This window comes from Temnothorax nylanderi, unplaced genomic scaffold (assembly GCF_030848795.1).
Source record: "Temnothorax nylanderi isolate EJ_2023f unplaced genomic scaffold, tnyl_v1.0 TNYL_tig0139_pilon, whole genome shotgun sequence".
In the NCBI taxonomy this organism is placed as follows: domain Eukaryota; kingdom Metazoa; phylum Arthropoda; class Insecta; order Hymenoptera; family Formicidae; genus Temnothorax; species Temnothorax nylanderi.
The window spans coordinates 240772-259645 of NW_027249201.1; the positions used below are offsets into that span (position 1 = coordinate 240772).

General features: G+C 43.6%; 1 protein-coding gene across 1 annotated transcript; it reads left to right on the plus strand.

The window, feature by feature from the left end:
* The first annotated feature begins 10012 nt into the window (after positions 1 to 10012).
* On the plus strand, positions 10013 to 18453 carry LOC139777099 (zinc finger protein Elbow). Its single transcript, XM_071714303.1, has 2 exons — positions 10013 to 10704; positions 14205 to 18453. Exons 1-2 carry the CDS (start codon positions 10639 to 10641, stop codon positions 15642 to 15644), a joined length of 1506 nt encoding a protein of 501 aa, XP_071570404.1. The 5' UTR covers positions 10013 to 10638; the 3' UTR covers positions 15645 to 18453.
* Positions 18454 to 18874: the final 421 nt, after the last annotated feature.

Genomic DNA, 18874 nt, shown 5'->3' on the forward strand with positions numbered 1-18874 from the left:
ATGTAGATACGGATACGTATCGGCGGTCAGTGGAAATTTTTATGATAGGTAATAACGTTGTAATATCCTCGTAGAAACTGTACACTGTACATATATTGAAAACAATTTCGCGTTGCGTTTGATTATAATTTATCTCGCCGGTAGTACGGTAAGCGATTAATAATAAACATTAAATACATTTTACGGCATACCGTATACGTTTATGCTTCATTCTTGAAACATCTTTTATACTTTCTCATACTTTTTTTTACGTTTATTTCTAATGCATCTAATATCAGTATGCGGATATCGCAGCGGAATACTAAGCTCTTTCCTCAAATAAGGTCTCTCTCCATGTATCCCTATCGAAACTATCGAGACGACGACGTCCCGGGATCACGAGATATTATTCTTTGGAGGATAGCAGGAGGCACGAGGCGCGCGAGACGTTCGAATAGCGAGAGCGTCCTCGCGACCGCAAATCATTCGGGTTCCCCGCCCCACACCGGAACCGGCTAACAGTTTTGTAAAAAGCTTTTGTGAGTTCACCGCGCTCGTAACTTCAACTTTGTCGCCGACGGTGTTTCCATCGTGGGACAGGAGACGACCAGACCAGACCTGTACGCCGCGGTGCTAGTGCGGCAGAGGGATTACAGCAGAGCACAAAGGGGTCGGCGACGGCGAATCTGCGGGGAAAGGTATAGGGGAGGAGGAGGAGATAAAGCGGAGAGGGTGAAAGAGGCGCTTCTCTCTCTCTCTCTCTCTCTCTCTCTCTCTCTCTCTCTCTCTCTCTCTCCCTCTCTCTGAAATTACAGCCTCGTAACTCCCGGTAAGCGGGAAAGAGCGTATGTGACAGCGGGCGGACAGGCGCGCATGGTTTTCCGGAAGTTTTATAGCCATCAGGGGGGGTGTTTCCAGGGGTGTTTCGGGCCGAGCTACCCAGCCGTTGCCTTACGCGGTCTGCGCCGTTACACGGTTCCCGCATTCTCGTAAACAACCGACCAGACGTGCTTATCGTGTTCTCGCGACGCGACGCGGCACCGAGACTCGGTACCTCGTTTTGATGCACATCAATTCGCGTAACGTTGCCGAAGATAACGGCAATAATACGCTCGGCGATAAAGGTATCTTTTAAAAGACTAACTGTCGCTCTTTATTGATAAAGCAGACTCTTAAGCTTACTCACGTTTCCCGTGGTCTGCTCTTGAGATCTGCTCATGAAATGTCTCGAGAAAAGAAAATCCTTTAAATCTTTATTCATGTAAGTTCTGTTCCTGTTATCAGTTATATTATTATTTTTACCGAATCTAGGCTTAAACGCGTCAAGCGTTCACGAATATATTAATTGCAAGGCTAAAGCTTTTATTTGTTCAAAATCTTTCACTCGAAAAGTTACCGGTAACCTTGTAAAACTGGTAACCCACGAACTAAATGGGCAAAATGTTTTAACTTATAGGATGGTTGCGTGACGCAAGTTATATATATTATTGGTCGCGTGCACTAGGATTATAGTTCATTTAATTACGCTATAAATCTTGCAATCGCGATGCACAAATTATTTCGGTGCACGTTTACAGCTCTAGGAATGAATACAACTCAGCGCGATATAGAACTTTTGCGACGTTTATATCACGGATATTCATCCAATCGTCGGAATTATTAACTTAATTTATATTTCTGAAACTGGGAAGATAATAATCCTTATATTTAAAGAAATTAAAAAGTTTCTTGCATTTAATATAATTTTCATCGAATCTCGCCTTTTAGGTTTTACAATATTAAAGCAAATGAAGCAATCGTCAAAAATCACTGCGTCAAAAATCGTGACGCGTGAAGTGATAACGCTATATAATGCTCCGAGCATGCTCGAGAATTTATTAGCAATCAGTAAACGTCAATATTATCGATCGACATGTATTTTCGAAGTATTTCAAGAAGAGTTGCAGCATCGTCTTACAAGTCATCGCTTAATGGCTTCCGCGTTGTCGTAAACTGTCAAGCCGATGTATTTATAGAGTTGCTGTGATACACAACTGCAGTATCCTTTCAGTATCAAGAACCCAGCATAAATATGATAACGTTACGATAACAGTCACAATTAGCGTGAAAGGTATACGTATATTAACATAAATGTTGTCTCTCTCCCTCTCTTTCTCTCTTCGTGTTTCCTTCTTCGAAAGATCTTGAAAAACCATTTGCGAAACTCCTTTTTTTTTTTAAAGCGCAACGATTTATAACACCTGCAAATATCATTCGATTAACTTAGAAGTTTTTATTTACTTTATGAAAACGGCTAGTTTGAAAGTGAGGTTTCATGGTTAACGAAATGGCATTTTCTTCGAAAACAAATGTGTGAAAAAAATATGCTTCGGAAATGGAAAGCAGAGACGAGAATCTAGGCGGTGAAACGCCGCACCGCGTTTACCGCATCGTCGACATCGATCAATCAATATACCCGGTAGTAGTGGCTGCCCACGTGATACGGTAAGGGGGGATCGGGATGGATATTGGATTGCAAGATGAAAGCTGCTCGTTAAATTAGTTTCTAATCTGTCTGATCTCTGAAAGCGCCGAGTCCCGGGGCTTCATTCTCGTGCGTCTAATCATTAATCTCTGCCAGCAGATGTGCCGCCGTCATTGATTTAAATCACCGGCGCGTTGGTTAACCCTTCCTAATCTAGTCTGCCCGTCTGGACCGGCCTGATGCCCGATCGGATTGCCGGAACGAGATAACGTGTACTTGCGTATACACCAGAAGTGGAAGCAACGTGTTCCGCGTTCCGGAGCGGCCTCGGAAAGGAAATGGGAAAAGAAAATCCGAGTCTCGTTTCGATCGGCGCCGTCAATTTCCTTTTTTTGCTCCGGAGAAACTTGACTCCGGATCGATATAGCTCGAAGAAACAAATCCGCACACGGCACATAATGCGTATGTAAAGATATAATAATACATGGCAATCGTGAAAAACAATTGCACTGGACTTGTAACGAGAAACAATAAATTTTTGTAAAATTACTATTTTTCTATGTGATTTAATTAAAGAGCAAAGTTTAAAATATAAGTTATGACTAAATAAAAATTATTAACTAATTTATAATGTAATTTCTAGCATAACTTTTCAAATAAATCGTGAAATATTTATGGGGACATGATAAAACATTTATAAATTAACAAGTTTGTTCTGTATCCTTATCACTTCGAGATTCACCATTTCTTAATGCCCCAAGTAAAAGACAAGAAAAAGACATCATCTGAAAAGCCTGGGTGTCTCCCCAGTCGTATCCTTCGCTCTCTGCGGAATCGCGCGCGGTGACAGCGGAAAGAGAAGAGCCGGGGATGTCTCCCGGCGAAAATTTCGGTATACGCTCTTTGCGGGGCCCGACTCCGCGACTCTCGTGAGCCGAGCGCAGCCGGAGACGGTAAATCAAGCCCGCGAGAGTGAACTCTCGGCGGTGGCAAACAATGCGCGGCGTGACGAAGGCATTGTCGAGTTTACGCCCCGCGGGGTGCACTCTCCGGGGCTAACATCCAGAGAGCCCAGTTCACTCACCATTATGGAACGGGAACGAGAACGGGTGGGTGCGGGGGGGGGGGGGGGTAGGGGAGCCCCATCAATTACATGGGAAATTGCGCTCGCATTATTTATGTGCGTATACACCGACACGAGCCGCGCACTAGGCCACGCCACGCCGCGCCACGCCACACGTTATACTATGCTACTCCACTATGCTGCCACGCCGCCCCGCGCCGCATCGTGCCGTGCCGCAGTTCTCCGCAGCGGTTATCGATAGCCCGACAAAGAGGACATAAATAACGCCTTTTGCGCTAGTACACGTTCTGTATGCTCATATCGGTACGGACGTGTATACGCTTCCCCCCCCCCCCCGGCCCCCGTTATTCGCACATCGGACGGATGATTCTTAGTAAAGCGGTGATCCATTATCGGCGCTGGCTGGCGCGCAGGCACCCGCCCTCTTAGCGTATAGGTCTCTCGCCGTTAAATCGAGGAAGCGGACGGACATCGCATTGGCGCGCGAGACGCAAATTATCGCGATAATTATCGCTGTTTATAACTTCATTTCAGATAAGCCTCAAGTGGAGATTACGATTGCGCGCGGCGTCAGAAGTATTTTTAACCGTTATAATATCTTATTTATCTTGTGACACGCCTCACGCGGAAGTTTGCGCGCGGCGAATCATCCTCGAGAAACTGAGAGGTTTCGAACGCTCGAAGAATTTTTTATCGCAACGAGAAACAGTCGTGCATCACGCCACGTACGTGTGTACGCGCCAAGATTTTTCGAGCTTCATCGTCATATTTACGCGCTGCCGAATTTCTCCCTTCCTTGTCAGTCGATACCAGGCAGCGACGGCACTTAAGCGCTTTTACCAGAAATCATGTCGCACGGAAATATCGCGCGACTAACGCGACGCTTTATACGTCCGCCGGTACATAATGTATGGATACGTACGTTACGTGAATAGGATGACAAACTTAACCTCCGGGCAAAGGAGTAGAGGATATACGGCAGAAGCTGCCACATCGGTGGAAAAGTCCGAGAGAGGGTGGGCGGGGCGGGGCGGGGCGGCGGGGTAAGGGGGAGATGGATATACGGAGCTGCCGAACGAGGCGACAGCTGTCGATTTCGTGCAGCCCTTGTGCAGAATGCGCCAGTGGAGTTGCAACCGACTACCCATAAATAACGCGCTCGTTTCTGGAGCGCGCGAGGAGGAAAGGAGAAGAAGAAGTAGGGAAAAAAAAGGCAGAAGAAGAAGAGCCGAAGCGAGAAGTGGAAGGATGGCGGGCGGTGACGGTGGCGGTGGCGACGAAGAAGAGGCGGGAGAAACATCAACGACGTTACGCGCGAACGTCGTCGATCGGGCGTCGCGTCGCAGCGTTCGTGCTCGGCGACGACATGGTGGGATTAGTTCATTACCCGTGCGTTATACTAATCGTGTTTACGCTTCGCCTGATCGATGCGCGGTGAACGGAGGGTGATTATCCGTCCCCCGAGTAGCTCGGCGCTATACGGTGAGACACGATGACGCGTGAGGAATCACGAACTAGCCAAGTCAGAGCCTGGACCGTAGCGCGGAGACGAGATTATACTATTTTAGCGTTTGGATTTGGGCTGATTAACCCTTAAATGCCACCCGGGGTCCAGCGGACCCCAGACCCTTTAGAATGATATATTTTCAAATGTTCCCGCCAAAAATGGAGCTCATATTTATTTATTATTTATTATTTTTTTTATTTTGAAGCCAATATTTTAACTGTTGGCGATCTTAATTTTTTGTACTATGTTGAAATTGAAATTTTAACAATATAAGCATTTTATTCTCTTTTCTAAGCCTTGAACAACATTGAAAATAATTTTCATAACTAAATATCAAAAAATCAATAAGTAAGGAGACATTTTTCATGCTGAACGAGATTCTTGAGAGGTGTGGCATTTAAGGGTTAACATCTCTCCTCGAGAGAAAGATGAGAGAGAGAGCGAGAGAGAGAAGTATTGTCCAAATAGAAAAAATTGGCTGCCGTTATAGGACGGCAATTTAACGCAATTATTCGCAATTTTCGAACGACGCGATAAATATTGCTCCTAGGCGTAATTAACATGATTCATTGCGAGATGATGGAAAATAATGGAAACTTCCCGACGGAATAACTTCAGAAGCCTGGCACACTCATTAAGAAGTCAAAGGAAGTAGGACTGCGTGACGAAAACCTATAAATCGTTCACGTAATTGCGCGCAACGCCGCTGCACAGTCTGTTATTACCGGAGACCGATAACGATAATGTTCGCACAAACCATGCACCGTATGCCTTAACTATAGCTTTTGAATACAAAGTCATGCAAATTTTGTTTTTGCGTCACTTCGCGTACGGAAAACGAAATGTGTGACGGTGTGACATAATGCTCGAGTATCACACTGAATCAAGCGTAAAATATTTTCCGTCAAGTTATATTTATTGTCGCAAGCGGATCGGATCGGCCCGTGATATTTAACATGTCCCGTAGCTAATATACAAACAACTATATAATCGGTCTCAAAGTAAAATCATTTTTATATCGAGCAATGGATAAAAAATTCTTCTCTAAATCAGTCGGTACAATTGTTCTATTTGTTCTTTCACTAACCTACATTTGCAATAAAATAAATGTCAAAAGGTATTACGTGACAAAAATATTTTTAAACGTAACGAAAAAGTTTCTCTGAACATTTTGTAAATATTGCAAAAATACTTTATAAAAAAAACAATAGGTTTGTCGGAGTAGAAAATATTAAAGGCTACCAATATTGATGCGAAAAAAAAATATTGCGATCAAATAAACAGATATTTTGTAAGGAACAGTTTCATTACATGTACGTTATTTAACTTTGGAACTTTGGTAAAAAGTTAATGGGTTAATAGTTCTAATAGAAACGTATTACACAATTTTCGACCAATGTTTTCCCATACGAAAGAAACCCCGGACAATATCCCGGGCGCTATTTCTATCTTATCTTCCTGCGGCGACGTTCCGGGCGGTTGTTAGATACGAACAGTTTCCACGGAAGAGCATTAGCGGCGTTATTAGCGCTAGTTAGAGGATACGCTTTGGTGAGAGATGAGAGCGGTGTATAATTATCCGAGCCTCCTCTTCCCTCGGCTGAACAGACGAGGACGACGTGTTTATGTGGCGCCGACTGAAGGAGCCTGGCAGAGTGTCTTGTATTATCTGCGACATCAGACCAGCCGACGAACGACGAGTCGTTGAAGGAGGGTAGCGAGACTAGCGAGTCGAAATGAGTAACAAGTAATCTAGCATTTCTTGCGCGTATAGCAGCTGCACCCGAGAAATTACGAACTTGGCGATATCTCGCGCGCTGCAACCTGAATTTATATATGACTTAACGACATCACGTGATTGCGTGTGCCATGCAGACGCATGCCACGCCATCGAAAGATGCATGTAGATTTGCGTTGAAAAGAAAAAAAAAACGAGGACGTACTCTACTGAATTGCTGCAAACGAGATGCAGATTTATATCTTTATTAAATAAAAAAAATCTGTGCCGCGAAATTGCTGGATGTTGCGCGCCTAATTCGCGAATATACGATATTCGGGCGCGTATCAGATTCAATTAGAGCTTTCAATTAATATCAAATCATCGTTATCAATTCTCGGGCACGTGATTAATTTTGGAAATTCACGGCTCTCAATCGAAACTTTTCAAACTGCTGTTTTTTTTTTAATTTGCGACGTAAATTGCCGCCGCATCGTGTTTTGCGTCCGCTAAATATTATTATATCTTTTCCAAACTCCGAACGGTAACATTACAAGCAGTCTTCTTTTTGAGTGTTTAATTAAAGTGCCGAATTAAATCAGGTTACACGATAATGTACGATTCAATAATCAATACGAATTACGTAAATCACCTTTCCCCCGCATGGCACATGCAATACAATCACAATAACATGCTACACAATCCTATAATTTTGCGTATAGTAATGAGAGGAATTGACACTCGAATTTCCATGAAACAATTGATATGCGTTCCGATACATCACTAGCGCATCCGTATCCGCCAACGTACACCAGTGCCATTACCACTTCAATCCATTTTAGTCGAATTCATTAATCGTTACAATATGCATTAGACCTCGCTTGCAACGTGCGAGCGTTTTAAACGTTTTCGCATTAAATTTATTTCCGTATTAAATTTTACCCACGCGTCGCGAATATAAAATAAAAAAGCTATTTGCTATGTGCGTTTGCTAAAAGTGGAACGTTTACGAAAGCCTGAATGTCTGATAAGTTTACGAGCACGTTTTTTTTTCGCGACGAATGTCCATATTTGTGAAAAATGGTTGAAATAAAGACGCAAGAGAATTTGTTTTTTCTCTTGACTATCTTTCATCAAGCTTTCGCTCCAGCAATTACACAGATAATATGACGAAGCTGGAGTAAGTTGTTACACCACATGGTGTTAAATGACAGGATTGAAGAATGGTTTCGTGTAAGGTTCAGGTAAAATGAACATTTATCTCGCTTCTGCTTTGCTTTCCTTTTTAGAGGGGCATTTTAAAGCGTTACACTTGCGATAATAAATTTCCTGGAGCTGTCATATTGTAAATATCAAGATTTTCGAACGAAAGAAAAAAAAATCTTACTGATTTATGCTATACCATATTATACATCTTCGAAGATTTTTTACTTATCACCGGCAATCGCGAATCTATTTTCACCGCTTAATATCCGCCGCGCGTGTTTACAGATACGCTTAGGAAACGGTAGGGAGACCTTTTACAATCTATACCCGTTCGGGCATCTTTTTATTGCGGATAGAGCTTTATAACGCGCCTCGATGACGTTAGCCGTACATTGGATCTCAAGCGTGAGTGCATCGTCGTAAACGCACGAACAAAGGCTGCGTTAAGTGCATAAGGCGATGGTTATACTGCTTCACGCTCTACTTGCTCGTATATTATATTGTTCGATACTTTATTGCTCTACGCACTAGGATGCGACGATGAAATAAAACGTCCGCCTCTCGTACGCGAGAAGTAGCCTCCCGTTTTTTTTCTTTCCGTCTGAATTAGCCCTACTGAGCAAGTAAAGGGTTCTGAAGGACAAAAGGACTGAACGTATCCTTCGGTTCTTAAAGAAAGGCTTATAAAAAATTTTTGCTGAAACTACACCCGGCCTCTATGCGAGACGAAATTTTGTAATTAGGAAATGGTCACTCTCTAAAAGTCGAAGAGTGAAATATCACTTAAAATGAGTGAAATGCAAGTGTAACGGAAAGTGAAAATTGTGCCTGTGCACTTCGAGTGATTCCTCACTCTAAGAAAGAGTAAAATCGTTTCCGTTCGAGTGAAAGGGCACTCTTTTCGAGTGCAGTAGATCAGTGTCCATAGGAGTGAATTATGTCACTCTACAATTTTGAGTGGAAAATTAAATTTCACACTGTTAGGGTCATTTATCAGTCAATCTTTAGTGAATCGTGATTTAGGCTGCATTTACTGTCAGTACTGAAAATCAATAGTATACGTGACATAAAATATAGAAAAATATAGATTTTCAGTACTGACAGTGAATATCGGAATGCAGCCATAGAATGAGATCGTATCATTCCGGTAAAGTCACCGCTCTAAAAATTTGAGTGAAAAATTCACTCCTACCTTATGAGTGCCCGCATTTACTCAAATTAGAGTGACAACGACCCTCTCTTTTAGTATACTATCGTAATCGCTCTAATATATTAGTGGCAAAACCACTCTGAGATTTAAAGAGCAATGAAAAGTCAAGTATAATATAGTCGTTCGACGTACACGAATCTAATTCGACGCTTAGGAAACGAACGACCGAGCTTCCTCGCGTGTCAGAGCGCGCTATTTCCTCCCGATAAAAATAAAAGTACCGGACGGGGGCAATTTTCCTACGAACGATCGGTTCGTCAAGCGCGATTCGACGATCACGAGAATTCAACGCGTCTCGCAGATGGGCCTTTATCTCTCCGCGCGCACTCGCTTTCTCGCGCGCGCCCGCCGCACATCGTGGGAGCGGGCAGGTGCCGGGCGTTACACGGTGGCATCCATATCTCTTTAACAACGCCACGATGTCAGCGAAAACATCGGAGGTAACAGTATCGGAGTACGAACTACGTGGTTGTACACGAAAGAAACTCCCTCGGTGGCGCGGCGCGGCGGTGGTGGGGGAGAGCCGCGAGAGAGGGCACCCCGCGCCAGTTGACACGTCGTTGGCCGGGTCGGTCGCTCGCACCCGGCACCCGGCAAAAGTGTCGGCGTAGCGCGAACCGACAACGACCACCGTGTCGCTACGGCCGCCGCCGCCACCGTCGCCGTCACCTTTGCGTTCGCCTCTTTCGCCCGCATTGGTTAGTCGCCGCCGCTCGTGGTGTTTCGTGTCGTTCCGCGCGTCGTAGTCCGTACAGTCGCGATACATCGTCCTCCGCTCGGCCGGGTGGAGAGGAGGTGGCGGAGAAGGGGGAGGAGGAGGACGGAGGACGAAGGGGGGAGGGGGGGCAGCACCCTACGACGATGTCGCGGACTCTCGCGAAGAAGGGGAGACGCTCCCCGGGGGAGCACGAATCTGCGGTGTACGAGTAGGGGTAGGGGAAGTCAGCTGAACGGTGGTGGAGTGGTGAGGGTCGAGCGACGAGAAGGGCAACCGCGCGCTCCACGTCGCTCCGCTCCGCGCTGAGCGATTTAGTTGCGAGTCGAGTCTCACCGCGTCGACGTGTGTCGAGATATATCGCGCGGGATAACGCTACTGTGAAGTCGTTTTCTTTCTTTTTTTGTTTTTTCGCGTGGGTCGCGCGGGGTACTCCGACGCGACGACGGTCCACCTTCCCTTTTGCTCCCCACATATGGTTTGGTGCTTGTGAAAGAAAAAGGGTGCGTATCGCGGCGCGTGCACGAGAAAGTGCCCGCTCAACAGCCAGCCTGGTGCATGGCTCCGCGTCCAAGAGTGTTACCGTTGTCTCGCCGCTGCGACGGATGTAAGGGAGGGAAAAGTGCGACGGATCCACGCAGGTGGATCGCCGATGAGGAGCCGATAGTGTGATAGAAAACAAAACAAAAAAAGTGGTGTGCTTTCGTCGACGCGTACACGACCGACGGGTGCGAGCGAAAGGATCGACCGCGAAAGATGCTGACGTCCAGCGCGAATCAGTATCTCCGTCCTGATCATTACCTCACGCCGCTACCTACTACGGTTAGTCTTTCTCTCTCTCTGCGCTCTTATTCGCTCCTATTCGCTCTTTTTCCTCCACTCTTCTCTACTCTTCCGTCTAGTCGCTATTTACGGAGTCCATTATTCATACCCCGCCGTTCCTGTTTGTACGTCGCGAGTTAACGATTTGTCGAGATACGCATCTCTCAACGTTTAAACGTCTCCGCGTTTAACGACGCGATATTTTCCCCACTTGTCGTTTGCATTCCAAACGCGCGGCGAAGTAACAACGTATACGTGCTTGAAAAAAAAAAAAAAACTTTACATTCACTCGTCTCGCGGAGTAGAATGTCTAGAGTGAAAAAAAAATCGATTCGAAATGTTGCAAATAAATCACGTTATGAGTCAAACATAATAAACAGGCAGAGCGGAGATATAAATAACTCTCGCCGCGTAAGCCACGTTCCATACGATTACACGACGACTCCGAAAATCGGAGTAACGATTAAAACGAGGATAATTTAATTCCGATACACGCAATCCCGTCGTCGTCTCACGAATATCCGTGCCAATATTTATATGATTAACGCAAAACGCAAATAGCCGAGATGTCGAGTCCCGCTGTGAAAATATCTTTCCTAGCGGCACTCATTAACGTCGCCTGTCGTCGTTTCGTTAATCCCGACGGAAACACGCGCGCCGCGTTTTACGCTCCGAACTTCTGTAAACTATTTTTGGGGACAGCGGAGTGTGTGCGTCGGCAAAAGTCACGGCGCGCGTCGCGCTGATTTACGCGCGTCATAAATCAAAGCGCGATTCGGTAATACAATGCTGATTGTTGCGCGCGCGCGCGGGGATGGGATGGAAAAGCGAGCGGAATGGAGCGTTCGATCGGCTTTTCGGCACAGACGACGGCCGCGCGTCGACGCGCGTTCTACACTCTTATATTCAGAGATTCAAATCTCTCTTATAATATTTAAGAGGCATAAAAATTTTCGTACGCGTGACTGAATTTGCAATCTGATGAATAAGTGATGGAATTTGTAATCTGCTTCGCAAAGAAAAAACATAAAGAAAAAATCAATCGCTCAATCACTAGCAAAGCTATGCACGCCACAGAAAGAAAGAACATTCTTATTTAGAGAATGTCTTTAGAGAATATCTTTTTGACATGTAAATCTTAAAATGAGATTATATAGCGTTAAACGAAGATAAATTGTTAATTTGCATCAAAGCGTTATATATAATTCAATAAAGAAAGATATATTCTTATTATGCAAAAATATTTTTTATTAATGGAAAGCAAAAAATATTGTATAGAGAATAACATCAGCACTTTCAAAAATCAAGAACATTCATATTATAACGATAAAGACAGTTTAGTCTTATTTTAAAATTCAATACTCTCTACGTGAACACAAATAATGTTGATTCAATTTTATTATGTTATACAATGAAGAAGAAGAAGAAATCGGAAAAAGAAGACTCTTTATGCGACAATTATAATATTCAAATTAAATTATAATATTCTTGAAATACAAGAAAATAAAATTCTTTTAAGAAAATTAGATAGTCTTGCTTATATATGGAAACAACGATTGTGTTGATTTAAATATATTCGTCTTGATTAGACTAACTTTTTTTTTGTGCGTTAAACGGCCAAAATATGAGCTCAAAGAAGAGGGATGTTAGATTAAAATGAAAACAATTTATTCAAACGATCAGTAACATAACGGTTTCGACCACCATTAACCAGTGAATCATTTGTCGTAAAGTTTCCACAGCAGGTGAACCAATAGTGAGAACAAAGGCAAAACACCAGCTATTCTTCGATTCTTACAAGGAAAATTTCTATTTTCCCTTTGAGACTTTTTTTTAGCGAAAATGATACCTTTACACCTGTGAAAAAGTCGGCTTGACTACAGAAGGAAAAAAGAAAAGGAAAAGATATTCGACGAATTTCAGTAGAAGTCACGTGGAGGCGCGGAGAGGGCGGAGGGAAGTCTCTCGAGGGGGCATAAATTAGCGTCGACAATCAAAAGCCAGCGGGCGGCATTAGCGGATTAAAATATTACGTTCGAACGTTCCCGTTAACTTTCACGAGTGCAATTAATATATAGCCTCGCGTTGCCGTAATGGCCTGTTGCAATTCACGGCATTAATATCTGTCGGCGTCGCGCCATTAGTACAGACCGACCCGACCGTGAGCGCGCGGCGCGGCGCGGCGCGGCGCGGCGGCGTGTTAGTGTTGCATGATCGTTGCATTTTAATTACGGCGGAACATCTGTTCGGTGGACGTATCAGTCGACGAGAAATATCGCTTCTCTATACGTTAATTATACCGAGTGCATCATCGTGCACCGTGCTCCGTGCCGGGAGAGACGCGCGAAGGCGCCGATATTAAATTCCCGCACTTACACGCTAATGACGTCTGTATCGGGCAATAGCGTATTGATTATATCTCCCCGGCGCGTCTCGCTTTTGGCAAAAAGGAAAGCGAGACTCCGCGCGGATGATCGTCGCGGCAACGTTCCACATCATTGACGAAGTCATATTCCAGATTCGTAGGAATATATATGCGCGCGAAAACATCGCCTGTTACGGTCGGTTTATCCGCAAATAAAGATCGTTAGTCGTAATTTCATAGGTATATAAATTAAGGTGCAGGTACACCACATAAAACTTAGAATGAATACCTATAGATTTATCATTGTTAGTGGAAGTAATTCAATTTCAACGTTGACAGGTCGTTAGGAAAAAATCTGGGGGACACGTCGCTCGCGTAAAAAAATTTCTCGATAAATCAAAAGGGCGGGCGTTCCGTGGGATAAGTTTGTCCGACGCACCCTTTATCCACGTCAGTTCTCGCTCGGCAAAAGAGTGACGTGGCGCTACAGATTGCGGTTTGCGCGTCATTAATTGGACTTGCCTCCATCCAGACGCGTCACGCGCCAAGTTTCGAGAGTTGTCAGATCGTATATTGCGGTGTAGCAGTTGATCGAAAATCACCGACGTTATGTATTTGAAAGGAGGTCGATCAGATTCGCGATCGGCAAACGTTAATTATTACCGATGCGAGTCAATTAATACTAACGGTTGCATCACCGTGTTTATAAATATATATATAAGAAAGTTTTACATATCAATCATACGTTAACATTGATTTTCGAAATGATGAAATGCAGGGTAGAAATTTTATGTTGAAAAATGTAAATCGGTTATTTTAAAAATCAACAATTCAATTTTAAAAGGCAATAAATGAATAAAAATGTTTTGGCTATACATGAAAGGTTTAATATGCGAAATGTTGCTTTTGAACAAAAATTTCGAATTATATGATCAATGTAGCTTCGCATAAAAAAAGATTATATCCTAAAGAAGTCGAAAGATAATTCTTTTCTTTAACGCGACATATCGAGGATTAATAAAGTATTAAAAAATCGACTTGTTATTTCTCAATATAAATATAAATATCCCACTCAGAATTGCACAAATGCAAGTTTTAATTGATTTTATAAATATTTTCCGCATTTTCATTTCAGCTGGATGCGAAGAAGAGTCCACTCGCGCTGCTCGCACAGACCTGCAGTCAGATAGGAGCGGATCCACCGTCCAACAAATCGTTACTAAGTTCCTTGGACAAGACATCGAGTAGCAGATCATCCAAAACTACGGAGCAGTCACGCGAGAAGTCCTCGCCGGCGGTGACGGCGTCAGCCACGGTGCCAACGTCGGCGAGCGAGTCCACGAAGACCAGCTTCAAACCGTACGAATCCTGCCTGGGACGTGAGAAAGCGTGCACGCCGGACGAGTCGCGATCGACGTCGAGCCACTCGACGTCCGGCCGATCGAGGACACCTGGCAATAGCGGCAAACGATGCCCGAGCAATCAGAGCGCCGCGTCGACGCGCGCGGTCACGCCGCAAGGTAGGAAAACGGCGACGCCGAACGGCGAGGTCGGCCGGGGCTCGCCGGCATCGAGAAGCTCGGCACCCTTGGTGCCATCGAGCACGGCGGACGCTTCGACGAGTCAGCCAACCGTGAGTAGTCCCTCGTTACAAGTCAAACCCGCCTACAGTCCCGTCAGCGTACTGGCGATGGCCGATCCGTCTATCAAGGATCTCCCATTGGGCACGTTCAAGCCCGGCGTCAGTCTACCAGTCTCCACCGCCGCCTACTTGGGCTACAGCCCCGGTCAGCTGCCGATCGACGTGATGGCCAATTCGTTCATGTCCCATCACGCCGCCCTGAAGAACGGCATCAACCCCTATCTTTACGCGCGATTGAAAACCAGCGGCGGACCCGCGGACGGCCTGATGCCGATATGCCGCGATCCCTTCTGCACCGGCTGCCAACTGAACTCGCACCTACTGTCGAACCCGGCGACGGCCGCGGCGGTGGCCAACATCACCAATGGCAAATTGCCGTCGGGCGCGGGCGCGACGCCGGGTTCCTGTCCGGCCGGGTGTGCTCAGTGCGATCACAAACCCGGCAGCGTTTCGCCCTACGGGTCGCTCGGTGCGGTTTACGCGCACGCGCAGCTCGCCGCGCTGGCCGCGGGCACCCAACTACCCTACGTGTGTAACTGGATCGCGGGCGACACCGCGTACTGCGGCAAGAGATTCAGCACGTCCGAGGAGTTGCTGCAGCATCTCAGAAGTCACACGAACGTGTCGGCGAGCGGCGGCGCGACCGACCCGGCCGCCGCGCTCTCCCTGCTGCCCGGGCCGCCCCCGACGCTGCACCCGACTCATCCTCTGTTCGCGAGGTCTTATCCTACGCCACCCTTGAGCCCGCTCGCCACCGCGCGCTACCATCCCTACGGGAAACCCTCGCCGCTCCTGACACCGTCTCTGTCGACGCTCGGTCTGCCGCTTCCGCCGCCGCCGCCGCCGCATCCGCACGCGACCGGACTGGCGTACTTCTCGCCGTATTCTATCTACGGGTCTCGTCTGGGTGCCACTTCCGGGATGCATCAATGAGTTCTCGGCAACGAGGGTTCTCGCGAGCCGGACGAGTAAGCTCGCGAGACGAGTCGACCGGCGAACTGTGATTCTGCTACGGATTTCGAGCACGTGAACGGGGAGCACATCGGTTCTACTATACGCGGTGCTTTTGTCACAAAATCTCAGTACAGGAACCTGAAGTCGTAGAACGGATACCGGAAGCGGTAGGAACGTTTTTCTCGATTGTAGTATGCTCGGTGCGTCTTCCACAAACCTGTACGCTATAAGCTTTTTTTTACCTTATAATTGAAAATCTAATATAGAATCCGAAAGTAATATGCACACGAAACATCCTCTAATTATCTCTAGGTGCGAATCATTACTGTTTCGATGTTGCAGACAGATTTGGTATATTTTATAGACACTAAAATATTTCAATACTATTTTTTTTTTTAATAGGTCTCGATGGTATTCAAGCGTTCTCCTGCGAGCGCTATTTTCGATAAAAAGTAATATACTATGTCTGTATATGTTTGGTCTTTTCCTCTCAAAGAGATAAAATATCGTCGTTACCGCGTATGCCTACCTCAGCTTTGCAAGAGTAATGATTCAATCTTGTCGTTGCATTTGAAATACGTTTAGGACGATTAACCCTCGTTCAGCAGTATTGAATAATGCATGGGAAGCAACGAGGGATTTTGTAAAGTTATCGTTTTTAGAATAAATTGTAAAAGTATATAATATATATTGGTTGTTTCTGGTTGCCTTCAAATAATCATTTATTTTATTTTTCATTTTTTTCTATTTGATAGTTATACGTTCGTCGATCCTTATTATTTTACGTAGCACAGTAGTTTAGTTTTACAACAAAATCAAAATGAAGGGAGTATTTGAAATGATCAACTTGTACTATATGTGGTTAAACGGGAGAGCTCAGGTAGCGCATTCCATGCGACTAAACATTCCGCTGCCCGAGGGTTAAACGCCTAATGTAAACGTCGCCGAGTTGACTGCTTTCGTCTGCTGTTCGGCATTATCTTTCAGACTCGGTAATTTTCTTGCCACTGAGAGAGAGCATCGAAAACAAATCGCCGTCTATCAGTTGAGACCACAGAAGCGACGAATTTATGACGAAAGGCCGCATTGAACGGCAGTGCGCGTCGGAAAGGCCGTACATTTGAATGTGTGCAATTTAAACAGTGCTATTAAATTAATAAACTCTTTTTTCAGAGAGAACCGACAAGATTTTAATTTACGATTAAAAGTTGCATGACGCGCGCGCGAGAGTAAATTTTTCGATATTTTATTCGTTCTCTGTCCATCTGCTCTGTCGGACCGCGTACCTCTCATTGTCAGTATCGGATGACGAGTGCCACACCAAACGTCGAAAAACCAATGTTTAACTGTGATTTCCGAGTGAGAAAGTTGAGAGAGAGAGAGAGAAAGAGTGGGAGAGAATGTGCGATGCGATGAGCTTCCGCGAAAGAGATTATACGCGTGCGAATATGTGTGCGACTAGAATTTGTTAATGAATGCGCAATTACGGGGATTTTATTTCCGAACGAAAGTAATCGTCGTAATCGGATAGATAGAAACGAACGTTTTGTCACGTATTTATTTCAATCACTCGGCGAAATGAAGAATTCGCTATATATGCGAACCAGTACGATAATTTTATGCAAAATAAACTTTGTGACAGCGGTGCTTTCTTACGTTTATTTCAAAAGAAGAATGTATAAAAAATACATACCATGTTTCGGCGTGGAATTTATTTATTATTTATACTGTTTGATTTATATTGTTACTAGTATTATTATTGCGAAAAGTCAATTTTCCAAATGAGATTTGGATCACTAAAATTTTAACACTATCTTTTATTTAAATATTTTATACGAGCAGATGTGCAAATGTGCATAATCAACCTTATCATCTACTTTTTACTTCATGCAGAAATATTATATGATTAATTGTTTCAGACATATTGCATAGTATTCCTCGTTTGAAAAATGAAGTTATGTACTTTTGCTTGGCATTTCACATGCACAAATATTTGAATGCCAAGCAAATAGGGAAACAATGAATATACGCAATATTTTTCAACATTTTATTCATTCGAAATTGATCAGAACTGCAGGGGAACAAATTTAGTTTTCATCGCTTTCGACTGAAATATTCTCCGTTTTTGCGATTGTGGGAAATAAATAATTGATATAATGTAATAATCTGCTATATATGTACTATTTATAAATTATATCAATGTCCTACTTCCCTTGTAATTATTGTACATTTGTTTATAGGTACATAAACTCTAACAAATCCCTAATGAGGAAGCGAATAGTTCGGATATACATATATACATACGTATATAAATATATATATATATACATATGGATATATATAAATATATATATATATATATATATATATATCTACGTCTATTTTTGCGTAACCAAAGTTTTAGTAACTATCGATATTGTCGATATTACGTAGCGCATCGAACTTTACGTATGTACATGACATTATATTGAAGAGCGACGCGAATGACTATTATTACAAGATATTGTAATTTGTAAATAGCTTTATTATAACGCAACGTTCGTAGTTACTATCGAAAGGCATTGTGAATGTCAAGGAATTTGCTCACAATTCTAATTCTTACGTTGACTCTATGTATCTCTGATTTTTATATGTGGTTACAAAGCTTTTGTATTTACTTGGCACGCGTCAGTGTCGTTATCTACATCAACTTGTCGTTATTCTATCATTGTTTTATTCTATGTTATTGGAGAGTTTGAGTTTTTTCAAAACCGAAATACAGCAAATCGTTTCTTACAAAAAAATAAAATTCTCGTATTTATTAACACCATCACTGTCCCAGATTAGTTTAGAATTTCTTGCGGAACATATACGAAAAATATCACTTTTCTACTCATACTTTTCCTTTAATATTACATCTTTTGATATGATATATCCAATATACATGCGATATTTATTTAAAATGATTTTACATGCAAGATATATTTATGATGTTTATTACATCGATATACAGATATGAGAAACATTATTTACAAGCTTAAATCAAATAATTGAATTGGAGATATAAAATCGTTAATTCATTAATTCATAAAATGGTAATAAAGTATAATATATGACCGATGATAAAAAAAATATGGCTTATTATAATATATAAATTATAATATAATATGTAAATTAATGTCTCCATTTATCGTTATTCTCATTAATATTAAAACTATTGACATCTTGTA

Excerpts from the sequence above, each read along its gene's own strand:
- LOC139777099 (XM_071714303.1), top strand. The coding sequence starts at position 10,639 with ATGCTGACGTCCAGCGCGAATCAGTATCTCCGTCCTGATCATTACCTC. Across the intron at positions 10,705-14,204 it reads TCACGCCGCTACCTACTACG|CTGGATGCGAAGAAGAGTCC; the intron begins GTTAGTCTTTCT and ends TTTTCATTTCAG.